Below are 11,893 nucleotides of genomic sequence, written 5' to 3' on the forward strand. Positions count from 1 at the left end.
AGTTGTGTCTAACTCTTTACGACCCCATGGACTATAGCCTGCCAGGCTTCTCTGTTCACAGGATTTCCCAGGCAAGAATACTGGAGTGGGTTGCTGATTTCTCCAGGGGATCTACCTGACCCAGTGATCGAACCCGGGTCTCCAGCATTGTAGGCAGATTCTTTACTGTTGAGCCACCAGGGAAGCTCATACTGCAGTATGTGTAAATCAACTAATGTTTTGGCAGGAAATGGGCATTTGAAGACTGCAGTCTGGCACTAAGGGTACTCATTTCTACTGGGCTTATCATTGTTTTGATGTCTTTCCAATGGGCTTCAAAACTATACAAACACACACACATACACATACACACAATGAAGAATAAGATTCCTGAAAATTCTTTGCAGATATTTTGGGGCAAGTTTTCGGGAGACTTAAAGTACATCCCACTGGAGATGGACAGAGAAATGACTGCGTTATCAAGTCTGTTGGAACAATTTTTTGTGTGGTTCATTCATCACACAAAATACAATTAAGCCTGTTTGTTACATTTGCTTTTGATTTTTACTAGGATTTTAAATATAATTTTTGCTGTATGATTATGTAACTATTTATATGGTTTTAAGATCAAATCAATGAAATATAAGTATATCCAAACAAGTCTGATTCCCAGTTTCTGTCCCTGTCCTCTCCCTCCTCTTTTTCCCATACCCATATAAGTAACTTTTTTGTTTGTTTAGCTTTCAGATTATTCAGCCATTGTTTTTACAGATGAATGAAAAGTATATGTATTACACATTTTATATATATAGATCATATTCCTCCTGGTTAGAGAAATGCTAGTAAACTGTGCATTACTTTCTTCTTTGCTTTTTCTTCTTAATGCTATATCCTGGAGATGTCTCCATACTAGGATATAAAGATATACCTCATTTTTTCTACAGTTGACCGGTGCTTCACTGTGTGAATATACCTTAGTTAATTCAACTGGATCCCTACCCTAATGATGGGCATTTGATAGGTTTTTGGTGTCCTGAGATTCAAATAGTGGCACAGTTAACAGACTTCTGTGGGCTTCCCAGGTGGCCCAATGGTAAAGAATCTGCCTGCCAATGCAGGAGATGCAGGAGACGTGGGTTCAACCCCTGGGTAATGAAGATCCCTTGGAAATGGCAACCCACTCCAGTATTCTTGCTGGGAAAATCCCAAGGACAGATGAGCCTGGAAGGCTACAGTCCATAGGTCACAAAGAGTTGAACATAACTGAGCACACACGTATGCATACACACACACAGAGCTTTCTGCATAACTTTCTTCCATATTCTTTTTGGGTACTATGGAATAAATCCTAAAATTGAGATTGATAATAAAAGGGTAAAGGTGTATGTAAATGCACATATACAAGACCTTGCTAACTTCTCCTCCAGTTGTTTTAGACTGTTCTTTTATTCCCAACAGCCATGCAGGAGAAGATCTCTTTCCCCTACATCTTTTATTTATTAAAAAAACATGTATTTATCTATTTGGCTGCATTGCATCTTAGTTGCAGCATGCGGGATCGTCCTTGCCTCGTGTGGGATCTTTCATTGTGACACACGGACTCTCCAGTTGTGGAGGGATTAGTTGCTCCGTGGCATGTAGTATCTTAGTTCCCTGACCAGGGATTGAACCCACATCCCCTGCATTGCAAGGTGGATTCTTAACCACTGGGTCACCAGGGAGTCCTTCCGCTATACCTTTTATCAACAGATTATGCCAACTAATTTCTGGGTTTTTTCAAACCTGTAGGTGAGAAATTGTATCCTAGTGCAATATTAAATAATTAATTTTAGTTTTTATATGTTTTGATATGTTTTTCTCTATTACGAGTGGATGTTGATATCTTTTTACATATTCAAAGGATATTTACATTTTTATTTGGACTGTTTATTCTTATCTCTTACTCCACTTTCTATCAAGTTGTTGGTCTTTTGTTTCTCTACTTTTAGATATTGTTTGTTTGCTAAAATATTTTTATTGAAATATAGTTGATTTATTATAATTATAGCCAAGCCATTCAGTTTTACACATACATGTGTCCATGCGTATGTGCATGCTCAGTCGCTTCAGTCATATCCAACTCTCTGCGGCCCCATGAACTGTGACCCTCCCGTCTCCTCTGTCCATGGAATTCTCCAGGCAAGAATACTGGAGTTGGTCGCCATGCCTTCCTCAAGGTGATCTTCCTAACCCAGGGATCAAACTTACGTCTCCTGTGTCTCCTGCATTGCAGGCAGATTCTTTACTACTAAGTCACTGGTGAAGCCCATACATATGTGTATATAATATATATAATGTATATATATATATATATATATATTCTGATTTTTTCAATTATAGGTTAATACAAGATATTGAATATAGTTCCTTTTTACTATACACTAAATTCTTGTTGTTTATGTTATGTTATATATAGTGGTATGTATATGTAAAGTATATGTATATGTAACATACCACTATATATAACAAAAGGTCAGCTTTCATTCCAAAACCAAATAAGGGTAATGGCAAAGAATGTTCAAACTACTGCACAACTGCATGCATTTCACATGCTAGCAAGGTAATGCTCTAAATCCTCCAAGCTAGGCTTCATCAGTACATGAACCAAAAACGTCCAGATGTACAAGCTGAATTTAGAAAAGGCAGAGGAACCAGAGATCAAATTGCCAATATCCATTGGATCAAAGAAAAAGCAAGAAGATTCCAGAAAAACATCTACTTCTGCTTCATTGACTATGCTAAAGCTTTTGATGGTGTGGATCACAACCAACTGTGGAAAATTCTTCAAGAGATGGGAATACCAGACTAGCTTACCTACCTCCTTAGAAACCTGTACACAGGTCAAGAAGCAACAGTTAGAACCGGACATGTAAACAGACCAGTTCAAAATTGAGAAAGGAGTATGTCAAGGCTATATATTGTCACCCTGCTTATTTAACTTATATGCAGAGTACATCAAGCAAAATGCCGGGCTGGGTGAAGCACAAGCTGGAATCAAGATTGCTGGGAGAAATATCAATAACAGATATGTAGATGACACCACCCTTATGGCAGAAAGTGAAGAGGAACTCTAGAGCCTCTTGATGAAGGTGAAAGAGGAGAGTGAAAAAGCTGGCTTAAAACTCAACATTCAAAAAATGAAGATAATGTCATCTAGTCCCATCACTTCATGGCAAATAGATAGGGAAACAATGGAAACAGTGACAGACATTATTTTCTTGGGCTCCAAAATCACTGCAGATGGTGACTGCAGTCATAAAATTAAAAGATGCTTGCTCCTTGGAAGAAGAGCTATGAGCAACCAAGATAGCATATTAAAAAGCAGAGATATTACTTTGCTGACAAAGGTCTGTATAGTCAAAGCTACAATTTTTCTAGTAATCATGTATGGATGTGAGAATTGGACCATAAAGAAGGGTGAGTGTCAAAGAATTGATGCTTTTGAACTGCGGTGTTGGAGAAAACTCTTGAGAGTCCCTTGGACGGCAAGGAAGTCAAACCAGTCAATCCTGAAGGAAATCAACCCTGAATATTCACTGGAAGGACTGATGCTGAAGCTAAAGCTCCAATACTTTGGCCACCTGATGGAAGACCTGACTCATTGGAAAAGACCCTGATGCTGGAAAAGATAGAAGGCAGGAGGAGAAGGGGACAACAGAGGTCGAGATAGCTGAATGACATCACGGACTCAATGGACATGAGTTTGAGCAAGCTTTGGGAGATGGTGAAGGACAGGGAAGCCTGGCATGCTGCAGTCCCTGGGGCCAGAAAGAATCTGACAGGACTGAAGGACTGAACAGCTACGATGTATCCATAAACCCCATACACCTAATTTATCCCTCTTTCCTGATTTTCCCCTTTGGTAGTCATAAGTTTATTTTCTGTGTCAGTTAGTCTGTTTCTGTTTTGTAAGTAAGTTTACTTGATTTATTTTTGATTCCACATACAAATGATATTATGTAATATTTGTTTTTCTCTAACTTCCCTCAATATGATAACACCTCAGTTCATACATGTAGTTGCAAATGGCATTATTTCATTCTCTTTTACAGCTGAGTAATATCCCATTGTATATATGAACTGCATCTTCTTTATGCATTCATCTGTCAATGGACATTTAGTTTGTTTCTGTGTCTTGGCTACTATAACAGAACTGTTATAAAGCTGAAACTCCAATACTTTGGCCACCTCATGCAAAGAGTTGACCCATTGGAAAAGACTCTGATGCTGGGAGGGATTGGGGGCAGGAGGAAAAGGGGACAACAGAGGATGAGCTGGCTGGATGGCATCACCAACTTGATGGACGTTAGTTTGAGTGAACTCTGGGAGTTGGTGACGGACAGGGAGGCCTGGCATGCTGCAATTCATGGGATTGCAAAGAGTCAGACAGGACTGAGCAACTGAACTGAACTGATGTACATAGAGGAGAAGGAAATGGCAACCCACTCCAGTATTCTTACTTAAAGAATCCTGTGGACAGAGGAGCCTGGTGGGCGGCTGTCCATAGGGTCGCACAGAGTTGGACACGACTGAAGCGACTTAGCATGCATGCACGCATTGGAGAAGGAAATGGCAACCCACTCTGGTATTCTTGCCTGGAGAATGCCAGGGACAGAGGAGACTGGTGGGCTGCTGTCCATGGGGTCACACAGAATCAGACACGACTGAAGCGACTTAGCAGCAGCAGCAGCTATGAACATAGAGGTGAATGCATCTTTTCAGATTAGAATTTTGTCTGGATATATGCCCAGGAGTGGGATTGTTGGATCATATGGCAACTCTATTTTTAATTTTTTGAGGATCTTCCAGAGTATCCTCCATAGAGGCTCTACCAATTCACGTTCCCACCAACAGTGTAGGAGAGTTCCATTTTCTCCACACTCTCTCCAGCATTTATTGTAGATTTTTTGATCATGGCCATCAAATCATCACTGTAAGGTGATATATCATTATAGTTTTCATTTGCATTTCTTGAATAGTTAATGATACTGAGCATCTTTTCATGTGCTTATTGGCCATCTGTACAGATATTCTTTGTATAAAAGTGAATGACCCCTCTTTTACATAACCAGGAAAAAAATTTCCCCTAGTTTGACAGTTGTGTTTTAATTTGTGTATGGTGGCATTATTCTCCCACATTATGTTTCTGATTTTTATATAACCAAATTTAGGAGTCTCTTTCCTTGTGGCGGTTTAGTAGCTAAGTTGTCTGACTCTTTTGTGACCTCATGGACTGTAGTTCACAAGGCTCCTCTCTCCATTGGGTATCCCAGGCAAGAATACTGAAGTGGGTTGCCATTTCCTTCTCCAGGGGATATTCCTGACCCAGGGATTGAACCCCAGGTCTCTTGCATTGCTGGCAGATTCTTCACCGACTGAATCACCAGGGAAGCCTGTCTCTTTCCTTACTCTATTTCAAATTTTAGAAATATTTTCCTGACCTCTAGGTTACAAAGATTTATCCATGTTTCTTCTATTATTTACACGGAATTTTCAACATTGGAAATTCTACCCTATTTGGAGTTTGAAAGGCATCAGGAAATGGATACAGTTTTATCTTTTTGTATATGATTGTCTCCATGTTGCTTATTAGTCTATCTTTCTTCCTCTTGATGTGAGATGCTACATTATTGAATATAAATGTTGCATAATGTAAATGAATTGAATATGAATAAATACAATGTGGTTAATTTGGTCTGTTTCCAAATTTTCTGTTTTTGCTTTGCTGTTCTCTCTATTCAGGGACCAACATCATACTGCTTTAATGATAGAAACTGTGATGGTAAGTCATAAGGGGCTTTCCCTCCCTGGCTCCCCATGCACACTTCATTCAGACTGACACCAGCTATAACAGGCCTGTTCAGCCATTGGTCAGGCATCCGAGTGGGTCCCTCCTCCCAAGCACGTGAGCAACTGGTAACCAGCGACCAGTTAACAACCTCCTTCTGCCACTGGTGAGGCCACTGAGAGTCCCTTCCCCCTCTCTATTGTATATAAAAGGACCCTAAATGCTGAGTGAGATGAGAGGGTTCTTAGAGACGCTAGACTGCCATCCCCTCGGTCTACTGGCCTTCTGATTAAAGTCATCATTCCTTGCCCCAACAACTCGTATCCGGATTTATTGGCCTGTTGTTCGGTGAGCAGAACAGCTTGGGCTTGGTAACAGACCTGACGCTCCTTTGTGGGGATACTGGAACTACTTTGCTGTTTTATCCACAGCAATTAAACTGTTTAATTTTTCTGTTTCTTTTGCAAACAGTGTTGGTAATAGAATATTACAAATTTCAGGGAGGCTGCTGCTGCTGCTGCTAAGTCGCTTCAGTCCTGCCCGACTCTGTGCGACTCCATAGACGGCAACCCACCAGGCTCCCCCATCCCTGGGATTCTCCATGCAAGAGTACTGGAGTGGAATGCCATTGCCTTCTCCGTTCAGGGAGGCAAAGGAAGTTAAAAAAAGACTTGAGAATGGTTCCTATTTGCCTAAATTGACTCTCTTCCCCTCTCCTTCCTTTTCTTAAGGTGGAGTCTGGGTACCCCAGAGCCTCTTGATGTTAACATGGCTGCCACCCCTAACAACGCTCTGAGGATAGTGCTGGTAGGGAAGACCGGAAGTGGGAAAAGTGCGACTGCAAACACCATCCTCGGGTACAAAGTATTCGAGTCTAAGATTGCTGCCGGAGCTGTTACCAAAACTTGTCAGAAAGCGTCCCGGGAATGGAAGGGGAGAGAGCTTCTTGTTGTTGACACCCCAGGGCTCTTCGACACCAAGGAGAGCCTGAACACCACCTGCAGGGAAATCAGCCAATGTGTCCTCGCCTCCTGTCCTGGGCCTCATGCCATCGTCTTGGTTCTGAGGTTGGGCCGCTACACACAGGAAGAGCAGCAAACCGTGGCGTTGATCAAGGCTTTGTTTGGGGAAGCAGCCATGGAGTATATGATCATCTTATTCACCCGCAAGGAGGAGCTGGAGGACCAGAGCCTGAGCGACTTTTTGGACAATGCGGATGTAAACCTACGAAGCCTCCTCCAGGAGTGTGGGGAGCGCTGCTGTGCCATCAGTAACAGCAAAAACACAAACCAGGCTGAGAAGGAAGCTCAGATACAGGAGCTGGTAGAGCTGATAGAGAACATGGTGCAGAACAACCAAGGGACTTACTTCTTTGATGCCATATACAAGAACACAGTGGAAAGACTGAGGAGGCGGGAAGAAGTCTTGAAGAAAATCTATGATGATCAATTAAAAGGAGATATCCAAAAAGTGGAAGTGAAGTATGCTCAGGCGTACAAGAATAGGATACAGGAAAAAGAGAGAAAAATTAAGTTACTAAAGATGGAATACGAAGAAAAACTAAGATGTGTTAGGGAGGAGGCCCAAAACAGTATCTTCAGAGATAAACGTGATGGACCTATGAATTTTCTTTCAAGAATAAGTAATTGGTTTAAGAATTAACTATTTTCTCTCAGTTTACTATGGTTAGCAAAGCATCTTTCCAGCTCACTCCCTACCCTCTCCATGTTTGCCTCCCCACCAACAGACATCAGCCAATTTAAGAAATTACAAAATTGCCAAGTTTGAGTGCTAGCTCATTACACATGGTAAAGACTCAAATGAAAGGAATTTCAAGGCTGAAATGCATCCTGCATTGAGCCTTACCACTGCCTGTGAAACACATTACACAGGCCCCTTGTGAACATTGTGTGACTGTCAGCAAAGCTTCTGGTCCCCCCAGCAGCATCATTCTCTGGTTCATGAGAGATGAGATAATAAACGTTTGTTGTTTTTAGCCACTAAACTTTGTGGTAATTTGTTACACAGCAGTAGATAACTAGTACAAGATGTATGTTAATACATATATATAAAATATTTCTTTAAATACTGGCCACTTGCTGCTGGGGAAGGGAACTTTCAGTTTCTGAGAATCAGGGGTGGAAGGAAACTTACTTTTCACTATATACTCTTTGATCCATTTCAGCATATTGTTTATTCAACCAATGAACAAAGAGATAAATAATAACATTTGTAATATTCTCCAACAAACAATAATTCCAAAGGGCCATTTCAAAAACAATTGTCTTATTTGTCTTCACTTTCCTTTTCTAGGTGCTGGCTTAAAGTTCTTCTGCCTATAAATTCAGATAGCTCTGTGCCAGAATGTTCCATTTCCCCCTGCAGATCCACTGTCTTCCCTTTTTGGTCCTTTGGCCCTGCCAGGGGCCTGCATCCTGGGGTGCAATGTTCTCTGACTCTCTCAGACACCACCAGTGAGAAGGCCAACAGAGGATCTATGGGAGCCAGAGAATTATATGAGGACATTTGTCTTCTGGATGCCTCTCTGCTCAGTCCTATCTGACCAGCTGTCACCTTCAACCAAAGGTCCAGCCACAGGCACTGGGGGCTCTCAGATCTGATCAGTAGAATACACCTGTATAGGAGTCCTGTTGTACCTGTAGTGTGTCTAAAACAAAACTTTTGACTGTTTCCAGAGATCACAGCTTGATCCAAGAATGAATTTTAATTTTCAAAAATGCCCAATCTGGTGATTAGGGTAAATGGAAAAGTTGTAAGGGATAGTCATAAAATAGGATCCTTAAGTCTAAAGTCAATGCTTCTGGAAAGGTTTCAGTTGTGTTGTGAAATGTGGAAAGAGGCTTAGAATACGTGCCTTAGCTCAAAGTGGGGAGAATTTGAATGATGGCAATAATTTAACAAAACAAAACAAAGCTTTGTTAAAATAAAGTAATTGTTGAGAATGTATGCCTGGTTTCCTGTGTGTTTCTTTTTTTTTTTTTTTTTGATTTTTTTTTTAATGTGGACGATTTTTAAAGTCTTTATTAAATTTGTTACAGTATTGCTTCTGTTTCATGTTTTGGCCTTTTGGCCAGGAGGTATGCGGAGTCTTAGCTCCCCAATCAGAGATCAAACCCACATCCCCTGCATTAGAAGGCAAAGTCCTAACCACTTAGCACAATGGTCTTGTTTGCAATAGGTCTGTCTAGATTTCTAGAAAAACATAAAGGAGTCAGATATTTAAAGGATAAAATTTGGGAAATAGTGAGAAAGTATTTTTTCTTATGGGATTAATAGTGCTATTGGTTTCCTTGTTACCTAAAATTGTATAGTTTATTTTTAAAAATTATCTACTATCTGTATTTTCAAATTTATTGACATAAATTTATTCATTAAATTCTTCAAAAAATTTTAAATCTCCTTTGAATATATAGTTATAATCCTTTTATAATGTTTAGTATTTTCATTATACACTTTTTTTTATTTCAATTGAATCATACTGATTCATTCCAAAGAATCAGCTTAGTTTTTAAATTTTGATATGCTTATTTGTGCTGTCTTATAGTTCATTAATTTCTGTTCCTTTATTATTTCCTTTTTTTTTTTTTTTTTTGAGTTCTTTGGTTTTATTCAGCTCTTCTTTTTTTAATTGGCTTCTTATATTTGAGTATACATACTTAAGATTATTAAGTTCCCTCTAAATACTGCTGTAGCTTAATCCAAAAGTTTTATTTCATTGTTATTCGGTTCTCCATGTAGTTGTATTCATTAAGGGAATTACAAACCACTCTGCTCTGATTTCTAATAAAACATGAATTCCCTCTACTCCATTTTCACTTATATCTTTGAAATTTCAGTGAGAAGTGTATCAATGAGCAGGAGATATAAAGGTAGTTTAAGGACATACACAGGGGGTGAAGGCGGGCAGGCACAAAATGGGGTGGGAGCCCTGGTTTATCCACACATGGCACTGACTTGGACTTCACACCTGTTCTAACTGGGTGGTCTTCCTTCAGCCTTCCCTGCAGGGCCAGGGCAGGGTGATGTGCAGAGAAGCAGAAAAGGGGGGGTGGGGTGAATCTCAAGTTTGCAATAGGTCTGAGAATCTCAAGTCTGAGATTCTCAGAACCCCCAGCAGGGCCCTACTCCCTAAAGAACTATCAGCTGCCTTTTCACATCACCGGTCCCCGTAATACAGGCCGGCTTCCTGCTGCTCTCTTCCCCTAGCCCCTGACTTCTGTTTCATGCATTTTGGGTCCCACACAAATCGCTGCTTTATTTTACCCTCTATGTCCTGTGCTGAGACTTTCCCCCCAACTAGGCTGAGATCTCCTCTTATAAACACCACTGCCCAGAGCTGAACACATAGCAGGTGTGCAGTGAATACTGGTGTGAAGGAATGAGATAAAATGGAACAAAATGGAAAGAGGAGGAAAGGGTGGGATGGACAGAGCCTGTCCAGTCCATGAGCAGAGGCAGGACTTTCCACGGACTCTTGCAGGGAGCCCCTTGCTCATGAGGACTCTGGTGCGGACACCATGCCCTCCATGTCCCTTATGAGATATAAACTTGCTGACAAAGAGTAGCCACGGGCAAAAAAAATGTTAGAATTACGGGTCTTGAGCGTGGATCCTGTTCTTTGGGCTGCCCCCACTACACCCACACCCCATCCCTCCTTACAATCTAACAAGGACCCCTTCCCTGACAGACATCCCCCAGGCCTCCTCTTCTCTCACTGCTTTAGGTCCCTGGGGCTTCTTGAGCTGAGGTTTGAGTGATGCATTAAGGTCCCTTCTTGTCCTCAGCATCCAGGTTTTTCTGACCAAAGCCTCAGGACCTCCTGACCAGGCTCCCTCTGTCTTCCAGAGCCAGATCATCTAGAAGGGCTACACGAGGTGTGCCAAGAAGACACCAACAATGGTTTCCACGCCCTTTCTCTTTGGGAACCAAGACACCAAAAGGGAGCTTGTGAGCTCTGGGTTTCCAGGGGTGAAGATTGGGAGATGAGGCATTGCCCTCGGGAATAGAATCTCACACAGGAGGATGAGAAGATAAGCCAGATGTTCTAGAGAGTTCACCCATGGCTTTTCCTGATCACAGATCAAAATATGGGTATTCTCATCACAGAGTGATAGCATGCAGTTTGCAATGCCATATCCCGAAAGCTAGTGCCTCTGCTCGACTCTTTGGGACCCTCAGACTCATCAGTTCTGGAATCTGTTGGGACCCAAAACCAGAACCGAAGGAAACAGTATTCTCATAAGGTTGGGTATTTCAGACTCCCTGATGTAGTGAGGCAAGGACATGGAGTCAAGAGTGTTAAAAAAGACATTGTGTGAACCTAAATGTCCATCAACAGGTGAATGGATAAATCTGTCAATTCCAACCAAGGGGTATGATCTGTGACATACAGAGGGAGTCTCTTGAGCAACAGACATGGGTTAAAGCTGAGCTGCATAATCTTGATTTGGTAAGCGGTGATTAAAGAAGCAAAACAGGGACAAGAGGGAAATTACCATCTATCCACACAAACTCCTGTTTTTCTCTCACTTTCCCATTATTTTTCCTTACTCTGCCCACTCTGCTTCCCTTGTTCAGTAAAGATTTACTGAGAAGGGCCCTGCCCATCAGAACAAGACCCAGTTTCCCCTAAAGTCAGTCTCTCCCATTAGGAAGCTTCCATAAGCTCTTATCCTTATCCTTCAGAGGGCAGACAGAACAAAAACCACAATCAAAGAAAACTAATCAAACCGATCACATGGACCACAGCCTTGTCTAACTCAATGAAACTATGAGCCATGCAGTGTAGGGCCACCCAAGAAGGACAGGTCATGGTGGAGAGTTCTGACAAAACGTAATCCACTGGAGAAGGGAATGGCAAACCACATCAGGATTCTTGCTTTGAGAACCACAGGAACAGTATGAAAAGGCAAAATATATGACATTGAAAGATAAAATCCCCAGGTCTATAGATGCCCAATATGCTACTGGAGAAGAGTAGAGAAATAACTCCAGAAAGAATAAAGAGATGGAGCCAAAGTGAAAACAATGCCCGGTTGTGGATGTGATTGGTAGTGGAAGTAAAAT

The 11,893-nt window shown here is 41.4% G+C and overlaps 1 protein-coding gene across 5 annotated transcripts in view; it reads left to right on the forward strand.

The window, feature by feature from the left end:
• Window positions 1-8,773, forward strand: part of LOC147373476 (GTPase IMAP family member 7-like) — a 40,618-nt gene extending 31,845 nt beyond the window's left edge. For 2 of the 5 annotated variants that reach the window (XM_086398221.1, XM_086398220.1), the window contains 2 exons: window positions 5,761-5,800; window positions 6,538-8,773. In XM_086398221.1, coding sequence (XP_086254347.1) covers window positions 6,575-7,468 — 894 coding nt within the window. In that variant the 5' untranslated portion in view covers window positions 5,761-5,800; window positions 6,538-6,574 and the 3' untranslated portion in view covers window positions 7,469-8,773. The other 3 variants (XM_086398222.1, XM_086398219.1, XM_086398223.1) reach the window with 2 other exon arrangements.
• The last annotated feature ends 3,120 nt before the right edge of the window (window positions 8,774-11,893 follow it).

This window comes from Bos grunniens, chromosome 4, assembly GCF_055505025.1.
Source record: "Bos grunniens cultivar Pamir isolate PY7600 chromosome 4, Bosgru_T2T1.0, whole genome shotgun sequence".
Lineage (NCBI taxonomy): Eukaryota > Metazoa > Chordata > Mammalia > Artiodactyla > Bovidae > Bos > Bos grunniens.